The sequence below is a fragment of the Eurypyga helias genome, unplaced genomic scaffold (genome assembly GCF_000690775.1).
Source record: "Eurypyga helias isolate BGI_N326 unplaced genomic scaffold, ASM69077v1 scaffold17007, whole genome shotgun sequence".
NCBI classification, from domain to species: Eukaryota; Metazoa; Chordata; class Aves; order Eurypygiformes; family Eurypygidae; genus Eurypyga; species Eurypyga helias.
Window position 1 is genome coordinate 95,385 of NW_010261264.1, and position 20,209 is coordinate 115,593.

At 39.4% G+C, this 20,209-nt stretch overlaps 1 protein-coding gene across 1 annotated transcript in view; it reads right to left on the minus strand.

Moving 5' to 3' along the window:
* CPED1 (cadherin-like and PC-esterase domain containing 1) overlaps window positions 1-19,949 on the minus strand; it is a 95,800-nt gene extending 75,851 nt beyond the window's left edge. Inside the window, exons 1-7 of the mRNA XM_010155321.1 lie at window positions 19,907-19,949; window positions 18,563-18,785; window positions 16,903-17,071; window positions 5,095-5,237; window positions 3,653-3,725; window positions 1,847-2,014; window positions 66-170 (exon numbers count right to left, since the gene is read on the minus strand). Of these exons, the coding sequence (XP_010153623.1) occupies window positions 66-170; window positions 1,847-2,014; window positions 3,653-3,725; window positions 5,095-5,237; window positions 16,903-17,071; window positions 18,563-18,785; window positions 19,907-19,949 (924 nt within the window). The remainder of the gene's footprint in view (window positions 1-65; window positions 171-1,846; window positions 2,015-3,652; window positions 3,726-5,094; window positions 5,238-16,902; window positions 17,072-18,562; window positions 18,786-19,906) is intronic.
* Window positions 19,950-20,209: the final 260 nt, after the last annotated feature.

Sequence of the window (20,209 nt, forward strand, 5' to 3'; positions counted from 1 at the left end):
GAAGGAGAAACATTGAGATTTGCATAAAATATATATACAATACAGCAAAACCCTGTTTATTTTACCAGCTCAAATTGTCCAAGACTCTTCAGCTCCTTTATGAAAGTAATCATTGAATTTATCTCTTCTAAAGACAAACATTGCTCATCTTCTCTGTGGTAAGTTCCATCCTATGAAGGAAAGGGCAGCATATTCTGGTGAAACCACATGGAAAGCAATGTGCTTTCGTTAGACCCCAATCCCTTTGGTGATCAAAAGAACACATTACAGCAGCACTCAACTTGCCCTGACTTCATCCAAAGTCATGTAAAGCCAGCTCCTTGATAGCTCTTCCCATTTCTGAGTCTAGAATAAAGTAGACTGTGCCTTAGTTTTATGTAGAAAATTATCCACACAAACTACCATGGGAAAAGGCTGCTTAAAGTAAGACAATGAAGGGGACAGTTTGAAATGTGGTCTGGTGTCCTATGGAAGACAGACATAGGTAATTGTATCATACTTGTGCATATGTCCGCGGCTTCCTACTTTATCCTGTCATAAATTTAGAACTCATGACCCTCTTTTAGTCACACCTGTCTGAGAGGCAAGCCTCATGGATAATTTAGGCCCTTTAAGTCTTGCAAGCAGGGTGCTCCTCAGAAATGCATCCTTAAAAGTGCCCAGACTGAGAAAAATACTGCTGAAGGAGATCCCAGGTTGTCAGAAATTGTCTTTACTAGTGATGCAAACTTTATACAGATCGTATAAATGTAAAAAACTGTAATTGGATCTTATATTTAGAATAAGACACAAAGTCAAAGGAAACAAAATCCAATTCTGATGCTCCTGAATCTACTTGTCTGAGTTAATCAATTCTAGGTTTATGAAAACACATAAACCTGTATATTAAAAAACATCATCTAAAAAAATGGTGGGGAAATTACTCTGTTAAAGTTTTACATACATCTTTAAAGTACTGTACTTTGGGGAATGACAAAATTTGAGAGTGAATTTCTATTTAAATAATTCAATTGTTCAATATAATTATACTTTTATTCCACAGAAATCAGTAACATATAGTTTTGATTAAATAAATCCTTCATTCTGTAAGTTGTCACCAACAGTTTCAGAAAGGCGTACAATTTAGAATGAAGCTGTGTGGTGCAGTCAACACGTCGGAGGGAAGGGATGCCATCCAGAGGGATCCTGACAGGCTTGAGGGGGTGGGCCTATGCAAACCTCATGGAGTTTAACAAGGCCAAGTGCAAGGTCCTGCACCTGGCTTGGGGCAATCCAGAGCACACGTACAGGTTGGGGGGAGAGTGGATCGAGAGCAACACTGAGGAGAAGGACTTGGGGGTGCTGGCTGATGAGAAGGTCAACATGAGTTGGCAGTATGCGCCTGCAGCCCAGAAAGCCAACCGTATCCTGGGCTGCATCAAAAGATGCGTGTGAGTGGGGGTTGTTCAGCCTGGAGAAGAGAAGGCGCGGGGGACACTTTATTGCCCCTTCCAGTACCTGAAGGGGCCTACGAGAAAGATGGGGGGGAACTTTTTACAAGGGCCTGTAGTGACAGGACAAGGGGTAACGGGTTTAAATTGAAAGTGGGGAGGTTTAGATTGGATATCAGGAAGAAATTCTTCATGGAGATGATGGTGAGGCACTGGAACATGTTGCCCAGAAAAGTTGTGGATGTCTCATCCCTGGAAGTGTTCAAGGCCAGGCTGGACAAGGCTTTGAGCAACCTGATCTAGTGGAAGGTGTCCCTGCCCATGGCAGGGGGGCTGGAACTGGATGATCTTTGATCAGCCTAAACCATTCTATGATTTTCAAATAGTTAGTAATAAGAAAAGGTGGAATGAATTACCTTTCTCACAGCTGCTCCATATATTTTTTGTAATGTTTCTATGAAACTGGATGTTGAGGATTCATTAGATAAGAGAAATTTAAAAGTATCTTCAAAAAGAAACTCTTTGAAAGTTTGGTCCTGAATATTTGATTCATCTTCATCTTGAAAATCAAAGTTTTCATGCACCTGTTGGAAAACAATGAAAGAATTTACAGTTTGAATATCAAGTCCAGTCTTCTTACAACCACATAGCCCAAACTGGAACTATTTAAAAAAAAAAAAAAAAAGAAGTAACACTATAATAACATAGTGTCATAATAACACTAATAAAACAGACGGGATTACAATGTAACAAATGCTGACCCCATTTTGTGTGGTAACTACAAACCACAATGTTTGCTGACCTCCAGTGGATAGAGTACAGTATTGCATTCCCATGTGAGGGTTTTTTTTTGTGTTTGATTTGAAATTTGATTAAAAAAATAAAATGTCAGCTTATATGTTAACATAACTCCTGAAAAACTCATGTATTCAGGAGCTACTACAGATGAAAGTATAAGTTTTACAATATATAAACACAATGACAAAACTCGTTATATACCACAAATGAGTTATTATTTAGCATAAACACAACGTTAAGCTGCATGGTGTGTGTGTGTGTGCATATTACAGTTTCCAAGGGATACAGTTCAAAGTCAATTGTCATAGTAATTATCAACCATTATTTTTAGAATAATTTGTATATTTATAATAAACTATTAAACCCTACAGTTTTACTGTACATTCATAAATTATGGCTGTTGGTTGAGGCTACTATACAGGCAGGTATACTTTATGCTTTCTGTTTAGTTTTTTACACAACTTGGAGAATTTTTAACAGCCTGGTATATGATTATTAATTAGTTATGACATGTCACATTTCTTATATTAGCTAAACAAGTCCTGTCAGACTAATTAAGGCTATCACCTTAATGGATTTTTAAAATTGTGTGAACTTTCTTTCATATGTCCTTTTTTCCTACGTGTTTGAAGGATCTTTTTTTTGTGTGTGAAGGACGGAGTGATGAATTGCACTGTTGTTACTAGAAACTGGAACAGATTTTAACTAAATATTTATTTTAGAAGCGTTCTCCTGTAATTTCCCAAGATACATTTACTAATGTTTTTGGGCCTTCTGTATATCATAAATATAGTCAAAGACTGTATATACCTAGGCGTATACATATTTCTATGTATATAGAGGGGCAATGAGAAGCAGTACTGATTTTGTTTCTAGCCAGGCTGTTCCGAGGAAGGTGTGGTACAAAACTGGCACAGTGAGCTTATGCCACAGGTCACATTTCTCTGGTTTTGAGGGCCTTGAGGATCATCCAGGAAGAAGGCTGCACAGTGGAGGTCAAAGCAGGTCATGAACTGAAGAAGTACAATACAATTAATGGAGAACTTACATTTGTATTAAAAGCCAGTTGTTGTATTTTAATGTCCTCCTTCATTTTTGTTCTGGCAGAGTTAATACATAACTCTACTTTCATGCAATGTTTCTTATGGATTTTATTTCGCTGATATTTAGTTGGGGTGATAGACCTTTAATGCCAAAATGGAAAGGGTTGCATACTTCAATGGTGTGGTGAACTTCATCACAGTAACTCTGTCCCTTAAAAACTAGTTTCTTCCACAGCAATTCTCCACTTCTAGGCAAAATTAGTATTAATGTGTCTGTACATTTCTCAGAGATTTGAGGGTACCTATCAAAGATGGTTCCCTGCTGTGTTCTTTTTGTTGTAAGTTTTTTGGGTCAAGCAAGAATTTGTGTAATTTTCTCACCTCAAGAACTACTGGGTATATGGAGGTGCCGAACCCAATGTCAAAGGTTAGCATTTGAAAACATTGGCTGCATCTGAAATAAAATATAACAGGAATCTGATTCAGTGAGGTTAGGTACTGTTGTGAAATACAGAATCATAGAATCAGTTTGGTTAGAAAACACCTTTAAGATCATTGAGTCTAACCATAAACCTAATACTGCCTGGTGTACCACTAAACCATGTCCCTATTTATGCTACAATGGCATACACACACAGGTCCAGAGAACGCACACATGAATGTACACACGTACGTCAAGAGACAGCATGCCATACAGAATAAATAAAATTTCTAAGAGCCAGCAGCATTAAACATAGATGGAATCAGACTGTGAGATGATGAAAACAGTGCTATATTAAAGTATGTTTCTATGGTCAACCAGTGAGGGAGGTGAACTACGCCAGAGGTTGAAATGCCTTTTGATGCGAATGAGGTCCTGCAAAAGCTCTGAAGACATGTGGAGGTCAGTAGATGGCAAAACTCTCTAGACTCACTGAAGCCAGAGTTGTGCTGCAGCTATGGGGATGTTTGAAGACATGGGCCAGGAGTTCTAAGCAAGTCTTGAGTTTCATAAACAAGAGATATCCATCCCATTCATAAAAAAATATGTTAAGAGTTTGGAGCTGTCAAAATAGCTCCATCCTCATTACAATCCTTCCCTCCTTGCTACCCTTTCTACTCACAATGTAAGCTTTATTCACAACTTGCATAAGTCAAAAAATGAGCTTTATGTTACTGCTACTAAAACACCTGGGTTCTCAAATAGCTTCATAAAACATATAAGCATAATAAATACTAACTTATTTAGTATTTATCATAAAAACATCAGGGATATGACATACAAATAGTAATTTTAATTAGTAATAACATTACAAAATAAATGTGGATTTATGTGTAAGAACTGTAACACTCTAATAGAAGTGATTACAATGATTTAACACCCACTGAAATGTGTCTGTTGCTGCCTAGGTATATTTCATAAGGTACATTTCATAAAGTATTCTACAGTGTCTCTTGTTTGGATTGCCTGCCACAGCCAGTTCTGAAGACTCTGGGCTACTCTAACATTAAATATTTGATATTTGACAGAAGGCTCGAAGTACAGCTTTATATTTTAGGACTAGCCTAATTGTGAGTGATTTCTGTTTACTTGTGTTGCCTGAAACACTTAATCAGGACACAACATCTGGTCCTAAGTATTCATCATAACCTTTTCATAATCTAGAAACACTGTGGATACTGAAGAGCTTTACTCCCTAAATGCAGCACGTCCTCACTTTATAAGTAAGTATGAAATAGAGAGGATTTTTAAATTTTAGGAGTCATGTATCCTCTACAATTTTTATTCTGTTCTAAGGAGCTATCTTGACAACAGCATAGTAATGACACTGCAAGTCACTTACTGATTGAAAGAACTTGGTCCTGAGGCAGATGATTCACTGAAGACCTCAGTTATAAGTAGAAGTTTGCTTATAGCTTCCTTCATGTTGTTGAAGGCTTGTTGGGGAGAACTGCTTTTGAAGAACATCTCAAAAAACGTCTGCAGCTGTGAAAGGGATGACATATATTTTTGAATGTTTACAGTAAATCAATGCTTAAGAGCATAAATTAAAAGGCTAGTAGAAGTAAAAATTGCCTTAGAATGTACACTTCAGCTCTTATACATTTGCACAGTGGCAAAGTGGCATGAAAAGCTCCATGCAGCATTATTAGTAGAGATTGACTTTTTATTTACAAATAAGTTTATGAGGAACAAACTCGGTATTAATGTTTTTTAAAAATATTGCTCACAGTCTAAGCTTACTTTGATAAAACCTTTTTCTGTCAACTGGTTCTAGGCAATGGAAAACACACACACTCCTTCAGCAGCAGGTAGCAGCACATACAAAGTAAATGCCTTTTCCCTTGTTAACGTACTGTGCCACTTGACCTTGACTATGAATCCTTACCGCAGGTTAACATGCTTTAAATAGAATACAGAAGAAAAAAGGGTTAGCCACCACAGCCTGTGTTTCGACTGAACTCTTGCACATGTTGAGGTTTTTAGACTCGTGAATCCTGCCAGTGGCATATTCGCTGGCCTGCACAACACTGTCCTCAGCTGCTTTCATCACTCATGTGAATTCACCTGTCTCATCACTTCAGACAGAGATTCAGGGAAACAACTGGAGCAACACAAAGTCCCAGCAAGGAGTGGGACACAGGCAAGTTTTGTTGCATCAGAGTCTTCTGTGCTAAGAAAGGGGCTGCCTTTGAACTGTATTTCCATTAGTTATCACATGGCACAACATCCAATTAATGTCTGAACTACGTAAAACCATTAGACAATTTAATAGTACCATATTACCAACCAGTTAAAGCACATAAAGCACACAAAGAACATGTATTGATATTCAGAAAAGAAAAATTTTCAGTTATTTCCAGAAATTTCTCTACTAAATTGACTTAAAAATGCCATTATATATTTTCTATTATCACTCACTCATACATGTCTCTCTGGGGTAACATGATGGAAGCATGCAGCCTTCTGTAGACTACCCCACTAGGGGCCAATGTGGTTGGCATCTCTCTAGGTGCCATTGACTACTACAGTCATGAAAAAGTATCCACAGCAGATGGGTTAACCAAGCCTTTAGCAGAAGTCCATAACAACCTTTAATATGGTATTTCGGCTCTAATGCATGATCACAGAATCACAATACCACACAACCACAGAATGGCTGAGGTTGGAAGGCACCTCTGTATGTCATCTTGTCCAGCCCCCCTGCTCATGCAGGGTCATCTACAGTGCTTGCCCAGACAGATTCTGAATAAGTCCAAGGATAAAAACTCCACAACCTCTCTGCAAAAATTGTGCCAGCGCTAAGTCACCCTCAAAGTGAAAAAGCATTTCCTGATGTTCAGCAAGAACCTGCTGTGTTTCAGTTTGTGCCTATGACCTCTTGTCCAGTCACTGGGCACCACTGAGAAGAGTCTGGTTTTGTCTTCTTTACAGCCTCCATTCAGGTATTCATACACATTGGTGAGATCCCCCTGAGCTCCTGAGAAGTTTCTCCAGGCTAAACAGTCCCAGCTCTCACAACCTTTCCTCATTTAAGATATGTTTCAGTCCCTCAATCATCTTAGTGGCCGTCGGCTGGACTCGCATCACACCCCTCTTGCACTGAAGAGTCCAGAACTGGACACAGTATTCCAGATGTGTCACAAGGACACATTACTGAATGTGCCCCCATGCACAGATCTGGTCTGAAGGTTTGCAGTGCCTAGGACTTTTTCTCCTCTTTATGATAAAGCTATGTGAAATGGTAGAAGGAAAAAAATAAATGACAACAGTATATATGACTAGTTACAAAATTAAACCTCTGACTTCCAGAAAATTGCAAAAATAAAGGTTGCACATGTAGCCTCAACTCTGCTCTTTGGATATTTGCATCATGTTGAAATCTTGAATTATATCACATTGTATTTTTATGCTGTAAAAAGTTTTCCACGTGTATTGCATTTCCATGGATTTCTAGGGTAAAAGAGCCCTGAAACTATTATTTAGAAAGAGATTATGTGAATCCTCAGATTCCCCTCCGCTTCACTGCCACAACAGGCTGAGGAGTCAGTGTTTCTCCACAGAGTAGTACAAAGATTAAAACCAGGAAACGACACATTTTTCAAATCAGTTCTGATTTAAATTCACCTGAGTGAAAGTGTCCCACTTCAGTTCCTTGTTCAGGCCAAACCTAATTAATTAAACTGTTCATGTGAAATAAAAAGTTTAAAATGAAGACTCATAGAATCAAGGTGGGACTACATGGTGGTTCTTCACCTGAATTTGACAACTATTTCCAGCATTTCTGCCAGATCTTGTACATCACTCATGCCTGCTACACTGGCTTGCACCTTTTATCCGATTTCCTACATCTGCAGTGGGTATTGAGGGGCTAAGTGAGAAGTGTTATTTTGCTGCACAGGGAACAAGGAGTTGAAGAATTTCATTAGGAGAGAGGGGATTATTGGAATGAAGGACAAGAAGGGCAGAAAAAAAACCCATTAGGTCATTTGCTCCACACCATAAATCAATTCCTAAGCACCTCAACACAAAGGATACACAATGCATATATTTCTAGTAAGAACTGATGAAAGACAGGCTGATTTGCCCTATTTGCACTCAGAGCATGCTGTTGGCTATAAGAGCCAACTATTTCCAACACAACAGGCATTAAAATAAAACTGACTTCTCCAAGAAACTGCATTTTAGTTACAGCTCTCCTTGGCCAGACTAGAAAAGAAACGTTGCTCAACAGGTTCTCATTAGGGATATCAGGTTTTAGGACAATGTTTATTCTAAGCCAATGACTGAAAATAAATATTTAGTCAGGCTGATTCAGGACCAACAGATACAAGAGATGAATACTTCAGGTTAAATTCCAATTAATGAAAAAACATCCTATTTAAACAAGTTCAGGTTAGGCTTGACTCTATGGATTCTATAGGATTCTCAGGGACTGATAGGACAAATGTAAATTGTATAGATTTGGGGTGATAAAGTGTGAAAAACCTGCAGTAACTCCAGGTTCTTCTGAGTGTGCTCGACAAAGACATATAAATATCTGTGTTCAACTGCAAAATACTAAAGTTACTGAGTTGAAGGTTTCTTTAGATGATCGCCACCAATGCTGGTTCTTTCATCTTCAGAGGAAACAGACTGCATGTCCAGGAAGACTCAATCTCATCATTGATTGAGCATGATTAAGAGCAACAGTGAATGGTAAAAAGAGGACAGAATGGAAAAAACTGGTGGCAATCACAGGAATTTCGTCTAATGGAAAGCTGACCTCTGGCTGGCAAATTTTTAAGCAGAGGAATAGGGATTAAATTTTAGCTGTAAAATTTAATGCAGACATGCACATATATTTTGTACAATGACACCATTGTATACAGACTTGCAAAACTTCTCAGGATCTTGAAGCCTTTCAAGCACATGCTGGATGCACACAGTTGGAGGTATGTTCCACATCTTTACGTAATGCCCTACAGATGTGTGTAAATGCAGTAAATTACATGGATCAAGCACACATTTTCTGTAAAGGTAGAATGAACTGGAAATATTCTTAAAATTAATTTTAACTTACTGACCTTTCGCTCACTGATAACTACTTTTGATTTAGCATAAGCCACTGGAAAAAAAAAAATTTGGCTAACTCAGTGTTAGTTTTGTAATGCTTTTTCTCTACCCATTTTGACATCCACTTTTTAAAATCTGCAGTCATTAAAATAAGGTTTATGATGTCAGTTACACTGATCACTTGGGCTCCTCAAAAATATACTGAACCATCAGTTAAAGGCCTGACACACTTAAAAAATGCAATTTAATTGACAAAGAAATTCTCATTTGCAAGCTTCATGCACAGAGTCACGGGCACTCGAGAATGGATCAGTGCGGCACCCGCAGGGCTGGATGCCATGGTGACTGTAGTAATTCCCTTCAGAGGATTTTCCTCTGGCAATTTTTCTGCAAATGGATTTCTTAGGAGAGTTGCTGGGGCAGCCTGGGGCAGCTAGCTCAATGGTCAGCTGAGGATTGCTCTGAGAAAGAGCATAAAAACGAACTGTGGCCGTCTTTCTGAGATTGCCTTCTACCTCAGTCCTAACATGGTCTTGCCTCTTGATGAGACAAATGAGAAAGATTTTCCTTAACTAACCTTAGGAATGGCAGTAAATGCAAACTTAAAACACTACGGTGCTGGTTTTAGTCAGGACAGAGTTAATTTTCTTCACAGCTACCTTCACTGTCTGTGTTGATTAGCTTTCTGTTGATTGTAATAGGCATTTGGAGGTGCAGCTGAAAGGAGACAACTCACTCAGATGTCAGAATCTGTAGAGGTACCCCACCCTACAAAACTACATGGCTTATGTCTGTGTATGAGCTCAATGTCTAGGTTCCTTTATACCTCACCGCAGAACACAGACGCTTAAAGAGTATGATTTATGCCATCCTAAGGCAGACATATCAAAACGGTGACACGAATTGCAATCTAAACCTGCTCTGTTCCTCCAGTGACTGTACAGGGAATCTAAATGAGGCACTGAAGACAGGTAGGAGATACACCATGGGAGTGCTCATGCAGCCCACCCACAGACAACAGAACGTGTGTGCCTGGAATATACAGAACTGTCTGGGAGGATGTCTGAACCAAACTTATCATGATAAAGAGGAAGGCAACCATCAGTGAGGTTAAACAGTAACCAGGAAATTACAAAGTGGCTTTGGAAACCAGGGAGAAGTCAGCTTGGGAAATGATGTTAAAGCAGCATGAAAATTTGCAGTGGAAACAGCAGCAGTCAAAACCTGGTCAGGCACTGCCAGAAGTCAGCTCACAGCTTCTGCCTAGACGACGGGGAATACTAGTGTGTAAGGGTGGGCATAGGTGGGTCCTATGTGGGTGCATGTGAAATGGGCACACGCAGAGATGGAGGCCCCACTTCTCCAAAAAGGAGTGCACACAAGCAGGGAAGCTGCGAATCAGGATAGCGGGGCTGTTTGTAACTCGAGCTGCCTGTGTATAGGGTCTGTGTAAACGTGGGTGGGTGTGACTACAGCTTCAGAGGGTATTTATAGAAGGATGTTTAGAAATGTGCAATGTTTGTTAACATTTCTGAAGTGTCTGGTGTCGTGGTTTACCTGTTCTGTTACTGAAATTGACAGTGAGTGTATTATTTTTACCGGTTGACAGTTAATTACATATCATCAATTAGACACTTCTATCTTGGTTTTGGTTAAACAACGTGGACTTGTCAATTTTTTCCTATCTCAGCTTTGGAGGTGTAGCTGAGCTCTGAACTTACTCAAGGGGCAAGGAGGTAGAAGACGAGGCCATTTGGGCTACTGAGTAATTCAGTGCAATTTTGAGGTTTATGTTTTGGGATTTGGTGCATCATCCTTTACAGGATTTGTATGAATAGATTTTGAAAGGACCTTGCTGATTCCTAGTTGTAGCCTTCAAAACTACATGGCAAACAAAGTTATCAGGATTATATCTGAAGTCGAAGTTTAAGTCTGTGGAACCAAACATGACCTTTTGCTTCAAGACATTACCCTTTCTGAAGTAACAAAGGCTGTCCTCACCAGATTGTCTTGCTATGAATCGGAGCTGCTGCACTCATTCTGATCAATTGGATTTGCAGGGTCTCAAAAGACTTACTGTAATTGACTCTCCTTGAAAATAGCTGAGGATATTTTCGCTTGAATCAATTCAATCAATCTCTGACAACTTTCAGTATAGGCTCTACACTCTCAGTTCATTTTTGTACATTCATTCTTCTTACAGGCTTTATATTTGGTGAAATTTCTTCACCAAGTCTAAATATTTTTGAGTGTAAGTAATCCTAAATAGATGTAAAAATACTCTTTTATACAGAAAAAAGAATCTTTCTGGCTGTACGTATGGAGATAAATAAATAGCTAAGAAGTCTGCAAGAAAGCAGAATTATTCCACATAGAAGGCCAGAGAAACTATATTTTGCAATGAAGCTATTTCCTATATTGCCTGCTAGCACAGGCAGACGTCTCCACTGATCATAGTATATAGGAAAAGTCCTAAGACAAGTAATGGGAGAAAATGTATTCATAATCAACCATGGTTACAGAATACATCACAGAGAAAACACTTCAGTAATTAATCATAAGTTTATTGTAGCTTTAGGTAGGTCTGTTTATTCCATCCCTTATTTATTGTTACAATGTGCCATTTCTCTGCAGCACTAACATGACACTCAATGAAGGAGGAAACCAGGGTATGATTCAGCTATTCTATACAATAAATTTCCCATTTATGTATATTGTTTTCTTTACACAAGATTTTAAAAAAATATGTTATCTAATAGATCAGGACAATAAAACCACTTGACCCTTAACACTTTTATAACTTATTTACATGGAGGACAAAAGGCCATCTGAGAAAGGTTTCCATTCAAGATCCTTGCTCTCAAGACTAACTCCAAAGACAAAAAGCTGCTCACTAGCTTCATCAGCCACTGAACTGGGCCCTTTAATTGAGTCTGAACCAAAAATGGTTTCCTCAACCAGCATCGACTTCTCAGAGGAAAAGTAAAGATTATTTACTAACAGTATTTCCAGCTTGCAGTAAGAAGCAAAAGTGGATCAGCTTGAGAAAAGGAAGCTGGAAAGCACAAAAGGAAAGCTGAGAACAATCAGGATAATGGGAGGTAGGTCTGGGAAAGTTAGGAGGCACAGAAGGGCATGCTTACAGAGCTGCCTGGATTGAACAGCCAGAGCAAGAGGATCTATGGACCCCGAGAAAAGCAGAGGGCCCAGGGCCTGGTTAACAGTTTAGAGACTTAGTTATGACATATCCACGTTATAAAGAATAGTTGGTCTAAAGCTCTTACCACCTAAACTGGAATGTTCATAATGAGGAGAGACAAAAAGAACTCAAGGAAAAATCTTAACTTTATTTGTGCACTGCATGAGAGACTGGCACAGACATGGAGAAGGGAAAGAAGCAAGTATTACTCATTCTTTCTCTTAAGACAAGAATTAGGGATATAAAATTAAGTAATCAGGTAGAAGTTTTAAAGCAAACAAATATTCTTTCTTAAGCAACACAAATAATCTGTAGCATCTCATTGCCTCAAGATGTTGAGGAGACAAAAAGCATTAATTGGTTAAAAAATATAGCAGAGAGCTGCATGGCATAAAGTCCACTGGACCTTATTAAAAATAAAGATTTATATTTCACTTCCAGTTTTGAGTTACTAACCTTGCAGGTTACCAGAAATAGCTATAGTCTGCCTAGGGACAAGTACCACTTTATGCTTGTCCTGTTACACAGTTTCATGATGCTTTCTTGCCTGGTTGTTGCCAGAAACAGAATGTCAGGCTGAGCATGTCTTTGATCTCCCCCAGTCCAGACAGACTTTCGTTCTTACATCAGTGAAAAGAGAAATGATAGGACTGTAGGTACTATGAGGACAGAAATGAGAGATGGCATTTTTGTTATGCTCACTCTCCCAGGAAGAGGAGCTGTACAGCATTTGATTCTCTACACAGGCTACTTGCAGGATCAGTGAAATGCATATGCTAAGTTCTTACAGAACCTAATGAACAAATTTAATTTTATTCCCCAATAACCCTGCAATCTAATTGATTAAGAGTTGATGGTAATTGTCTTTTGTATTTGCTCCTGCTAAGCTGCAGTGAAAGAATATGGAATTCAAAAATAAAACAAAGAGAAAAAATTCTGAGCCTTTCTTCTGTTTCTAAGCATTTTGATCTTTATCTACCTGCATGTTTGCATTCCATCTCACACTAAGGATCTGCGGCAATTAGTTGAAGTAGTATCAAAACCGGCCACTTGAGGGCAATACTGCAACCTAATTGTCACGGTGTTCGGCTTTAAGTCAGGCCTCCATGACACATGAAAAGATGTGTTTCCTAGGTAGGTGAGGGTCCAGTTTTATTTACAAATACGTTAAGTATAGAAAATATATCCCTTTACTCAAGTTTCCAAATGCTTAATACAGAGAGAGAGCATTTCAGCGACAGTTATAGTGACTTATACCACAGCAAGCTTAACAGCAAACTGCTTTAATAAATTATGTTTACTTCACTGCACAACTGGAAAATCACTTAAAGCCATAGTTTCAGCTGAGGGTATCGAGGGTTATGCTAGACCATCAGTTCAGGAATTCAAATCCAGGAGGCACCTGACTGTCTATTTTGGAGGAGCGAAGGGACGGAGAGCCAGAATGGGGGCTGTGCAAAGCTGCCAGCAGCACAGCAGAGCCTTCCCAGGTGAGGCAGGACATGGCACCGCTACAGCCCATGAAAGTGCATCCCATAGTTAAGAATTGGGACCAGGATGGGAAAGGTTATTGGCAGGGCAAAGGAAGAACTTCCCAGTGTGTTAAACCTTCGGATAATTAATCATAAATGACTGTTCTGCACATCAACTTCTATAAACCAGAAAATTATTCAGGTGTCAGCCTTCTGCTCGCTACACAAGCATAACGTCAATCAACATGAAGGAAATTATTGCATACATTGACACAGACCCAGCCCTTAATTGGTACCATATGCAAAATAGAAAGCTTCTATTTTATTATTAATTTTTCAACACACAGATGGTCTAAATAAAGGGTTTCCAAATTTCCTGAAGGAAATAAGGCTATTACGCAAGTCTCATATCAAAACATTCATGTGGCAGAAAGCCATTCTCTCCCCTGCATCTTCCCAACCAGGGCCTGAATCTAGAGTTGCACTTTTGTCACCCCTTGACTACACACAAAATCTTCATGCCAGCTCAGGATTTACCTTCTTTTGCTTTCTGAACTGTGATACTAAAATATGTATAATCCAGAGAAAACCTGGCAGCTGGTGAGCAAAACACCCTTGAACTCTTCCTGAACTGCTGTTTGGCCAATGCTTATTCGAGGAGTCATCCTGAAGCCTTGCCACTATGATTAGGATGAGTAAATATGAGTTGTAAAAGTAATTTACAACAATTTACTAACAAAGAGTGAAGAACGCAGTATTATTGAATTAATTAAACTCCCGATTTTTCTTTACAGTTTCTCTCAATCATTTGATAGCATCTGGTACCCCATCTCCGGTCTTTTTAAAAATCTCTCCTGCATATATGCCACATTCTGTTCACTTCTAGCAGCCATAAAGGGTTGTTGTACAAAGGGGATCACCTTTTAAACTTAACGTGCTGAGTTTGTGATAGCCATGTTGTAACCAAGTTAAACACAACTGTAGATAAATTTCTTACTGACAACAGTTTAAGTATACTGGTATGAGAAACTTTGCTGACCAGAGGTCTCTAAATTATTGCTCAACCTTACTGAAAGCAGGACATCTATGATGGCAATAGCAGATTCAAATTATTAATAACAATTATGAAAATTATTCTCATCTGTTAATTAAAAATAAGTCAGTCAGCCACTCTTGGGGAAAACACATCAAACACCAGCAATTTTTTCCAGACCAAAGTCTCCTCTACAGGGATATTCAGGCCCCAGTGACACCAATGGGTATTCCAATCAGTGCAAGAACAGGTCTTAGAGATCTTTCGGTCTGTGTTGACTATGGACAGGTTGGAACTTCACGAAGTAACCAGCAATTTTCCTTCCTGTGCAATAGAGCTGGTATAAACTGAAAGCTTAGGAGCTTAGTGGACCAGGTTCCTTGGCTGGTAGAAACGTGTAGCTCCACTGACTACCTTGGGAGGGGAGATCACTTTGCTAGCAGTGTACATCCCACTGGCAACAACTGACAGCTCCATGAAGTTTATGAGAAACTTGATGTAATCTCATCCCAAGTGACATCAACAGTTGAATTCAAACCTTCTCCTAGGTATTGTTTTCTGACTAATGATCTCCTGTCTGATGCCTCTGCACCAAGCACAGAAGCCTCTTTGTGATTTTCCCAGTAGTGCTCTCTGGCCACTCCATGATTTCCCAGTCTCTCACTTCTTGTAGAGACTCCCTGACTCCTCCAGGTTCTTTATAGGAAACACTGTTCATGTTGAGAGTCAGTCTTATACACTCCACTTTCTATCATTTTGTTAATTTGCATTTCAATCTATAAACCACTAAAAACGTGCTTTCTGTGGTGCCTATTTGTTGTTTATTTCTTACCATTTTGACAAGTCTGCCTAAAGCTGTGGAAGATATAACATCACAGCAGAGGTAACCAGGTTGGAACTACTGTAGATGTGCTGCTGCTTCAATCTATCATTTTTATTGCTTCTTCAGCTGCCAAAGTGCTCTGTAAATGGTGGCTGGCACCCTGTTCAGCAGTCTTCCCTCAGTGGGAATTATTTTACAGGGCCATATAGCAATTACTGGTGACTACTAGCCTTTAAAGTAGTCCTTACTTCAGCTGCGATAGCAATGCTGCTGGACATTATGATATTTTAATAAACAAAACAAAACTGAACCCCAAGGTTTGAAAATGAGTGACCATTAGTCTTCCTAAATGTAAATAGAGGAAAATAGATGGCAACATAATATACCTCTGTGGGCTTCCATAGCTTCTGAGGGGATAAGAAAGAGAAGTAGGTTCATCTCACCTAATTTTGCAATCTAGAATTGGGCATGTTTGCTAACAATGTCATAGCCTACAGAAGGAAGCAGACACCTGTAGCAGGAAACTCATCTCATTCCAAAATTAGTGTCTAAATTGGGAGGGATGATTTGACCTCTAGAGGTATCTGTTTCTCCAATAACTAGAATTAGATAATGAGCTTAGACTAGGCATTTAACTTTGAGAGAGCTAAAACTGTAGAACATACCAAATGGCTAGCATCATCAGGAGTCCTGGCAGTGACACCACAACACTAAGACTGATCCAAAGCCAAGATCTGCTCCTACCCCAAAAGGAAATGAGGCATGGTCAAAGTGCACCCATCCTCAGACGGCTGCTGCAGGAGCTGAACTATATGACCTCAAGAAACCACTTATACTTTGAGACCTTAGTCCTTCAAAAGGAAAGAAGAAGATGAACTGTGGTTCCTTCATGAAGAGCTGCCCTGTTGCAAGCACAGTTCCTTGCTGAAAGAACCAAGGAATGGGAAGGCATGTTTGGAAATCCACAGGACTTCTCATCAAATTAGACATGGAGAAAGAGAAGTCTCTCCAGGCACTAGGAGATGTCCACTGTTAATCCAATTAAGGCACATGTAAAATATCCTTTTCCATATAATTGAGACCATGGGAGGCCTATCCTCTCCATGGTATACTTCCCCTTATTTAGAAGGGCCCTGACCCTCCTCCATTCTGGTCTACTGCACCTAAAAAAGAAATCTAAACAAACTATTTTAAATAACAACTTTCGTTTCTTACAACATTGTCAATATCCGGGCAAAAGACCTTACTGCATGACAGCACCCCCACTGCCACGTTTAAGAGAAAACTCCAACCTTGCAACTGCTGTCAAACGTCACCAATAAGAATGGGCTCCAAGGCAAGCAAATCCCAGGGCCCTTCATAACCCCCCTGCACAGGGCAACTCTTCCCTGCTTCATGAAGCATACCCCATTCGTTCTGAGAAATGAAAGCTGTAGATGAGGAGAATATTCACTGTCAGCTGTGAACTGCAAATAAAGAAGAGGTAAAAGAGACAAAAGATTTTATCTGTTTTTCTTTCTCTCTACTTTGCCTGAAAGATGGAAAAATTCAGAAATGAAACATTGTACCTTTACAGTAAAGTGCTTCTTCTTGGTTGGCTGCCAGACAGTGGTGGTTGAATGAATGAATGCCCGCAGAGGTGTTAAGGATGTCACAAGCACATATGCTTTGATGATGACAGAAAGGTCTTGAGCTTTAAGGATGTCCTTGTGGTCTGGTGAAGCTGATTCCTGATTCCTGGAAAGTAATAAAAATGCATAGCATTAATGAAGTGCTTTTGCAAATGAGGAAAATAAGCTTGAAGAAAATAGTGAAAAGTGAAATTACCGGAAATAGCAAATTCGCCTATTTTCCCCTGAGTTAAGCAACACAGTAGATGAAAACAAGCAGGCTGGAACAAAGCTTTACGTCAAGTCTTTTTATTACTTTCAGTATTTTAAGTCTTAATTTCCATAAATAGAAAGTAACTATGTTAGAAGGGAGTTACGGTTGAGAGTACATATGGGTAAATGCATTGTGGGCATATTGTAATTTTTGCAAACCCAGAACATTCAGAGTGAAGATAAAAACATTAAAGAAAGACAAGCAGCTTAAATATCAGGATTGCATAGTCAAGGTACTCAGATTTAACACTAATTTGTAGTGAATTCAGAAAAAAAAACCAAAACACCCTATGGAAAGACTGTACTGTTGTTAGCATATTCTTCAATGTAAAAAAGGGACACAAACATGTGATACTGCATATTTTCCCTAATGAAATCCATAAACTATAGTTCCAAATATTATGAAAGACTATGACACCTAGGAATAACCCATGATAAATCAGTTAAACATAACAGAATTATGCAAGCTAACTTTGTCTAGGAAGTGACAGCTCTCCAGATACTGGCCTACAGTGCAACCAAAAATAAGTGGCCATAGAAACAGGAAAAAAAACCCAAACCACCCACCAAAAAAAACCAAAACAAAACCACAAACACCAAATAAACAACAACAACAAAAATCAAACCAAACCAAAAAGTCCACCAAAACCACAACAACAAAACAAACAAGGGAAAATCTTTTATTTAAAAGCTCATTACTTGGAGAAATCTGATCTATTCTTGGGCATATGGGTCTCTGACACTGACTACTGGTAAAAGACACAGGGCTCTCCACCCACTTCTGTGTAATCTCTGGCAATATGTGGCCTTTCTGGACCTCAGTTGTGCTATCTAATAATATCAAGTCTAATAATCTCAAGACTTAAAGAGACCTTTTATTTCCATCTGCAGAATAGTAGGTCCTCAAAGCATAAAATTTGTGAGATACCATAACATAGTAAACAGCATTTGGACAGCCAGTTCTCAAGTACTTCTTGGTCCTTCACTTAAGGGAGGGTCGCTGTGCAAAGGACTACATCTATGTGTCTGTGGCAGGGGCAAGGCAGGGATGGGAGCAGGAAATAGCCCAGCCACCATGAGACCTAAACGTTCAGGGGTGTCTCTGAATCTGTATTTATCTGTCTAGGTGTTTCAATGCCCCCAGCATAGAGACTTAGCTGTTCACACACAAAACACATGCAAGTGTGGCTACTACAGACGCAAACATTGTACAACACAAGAGATGCAATACATCCAAGTGCTCCATCTGCTGTGCTCTCTGTTGCTACATTCTGTGTGCCTGACTCCCTGCTAACTGCACGACAAAGCGCTGGCAGTTTCTGAGGGTGGGGTACCATCAGCTTACAGCAGCATGCTCGTGCTCTGCTTCCACCAGTGCCGCAGATGGGCTGTACGTGTCCTGTCAGTGCTCTCGCTGCCCTGGGACACGTTGCTTGCGGTGCTGGGCCTTGGCAGCCCAGGCCGGCCAGGGCATTCTGGGGTGACAACTGGGAGCTGCAGGTCTGAAAAAGTACCAAGGGGATGAGAAAGACAGTCAGCAGAGCATTGAAAGCAGTGTTTGACTCCCGCTGTTAAGAATAAAATGTGTAAAACACAATAGGAAGAGAGCTACCAGCATCAGCCAAAAGTGTAAAACGACAAATGCGGAAACTATAATCCTGTTTGGATCTCCTAGCAGAGAGTTTTACAAACAAAATCATCCCCTTCACCCTTCTTCTAAATAGGAATCCTTTATTTCTAAATGTAGAATAGCTAAACCTTGTTTCTCACGTAACCCAAATTAATGGGGATAAGAAATTTGTTTGACTAAAGACCAAGGGACTTTGCTACTGTAACCACACACAGAGCTCAGTAAATAACCACATATCCTTGTTTCTACATTCACCATTTAAGGCTACATTTTGTAATTACTGAAAACTATGGAAGGCTTAGTTCTGTCACCAATCGCAGTGGGAGCAGGACTGATGTACCAGAGTCCTAAAAATTATTGAGGCATGTGACAATTAATAGTAATCAAAATATTGTGATGTGAGATCAGTCAATGGGTGGTATGCATTTTCTGCTGTTACTATGCTGATAAAGAGGCACAGAACCCTTACTTTATGTCATTGTTTCATGTAGGGTGGTTTTCATTAACACAGATCACATTTGAAGTTCTTAAGTAATAGTCAAGTAAAAATCAAGCGGTTCACGTTATTCCCAAACCTTATTTCTTATCTTTTTTTAATGACATACTGCATCATGTTAATGTTATGAATTTATTTGTACAGCTTCTCATTTAAAGCATGCATTCTTGACTTTGGTGCGTGAAATGAAAAATAAAACTGAAGTTGTATTTCTGGTGATGAGCTGTAGGCAGCCATTCAAGGAAAAGAACATTTCATTTTCATACAGATCCTGTTAAAATGACATTGTGACTGTCTATGTTTATCGGCTGTTCATCGGATCAGCTCAGTTCAGTCTTCCAAGCTCAACTGGGATCTAAAATTAATCTGGTCCTTTGCCTTACATGCACCATTTAGCAGGATGAAAGGCTTTACTAATCAAAACCAGGCACTTACTAATACAGCACCTCATGTTCAGCTTAGACTCTCATTAGCTTCTTTGAGTAGTGTTATGCATTATGACTGATTTGGTGACTACCTGTTTGTTGATGGTACAGAGACAAAGCAGTCTACTGTCTGCCTACTTGGCTCTGCAGGGATAAAAGGAATAAGACGGTAAACTCCCATTACGACTTGCTTCTGAATATGGACAGGGAGCAGATCTGCTAAATCAAGTGCTAATTTATCCATACCTGCCTTGTAAAGACACACTGTTTTAGTTACCTAACTGAAGAGCATATATTAGCAAAATAGTATTCTTAGTCTTTGTCTTTAGGCAGTGGAGAGAGACCAGTCTTGGAGTACTAAGAGAAATACTGGTTCTGAACTGCTCTCCCAAAGGGTCTGTTTTTTCACTGACTATGCAAGAAAACTAAGCTACCCACTTG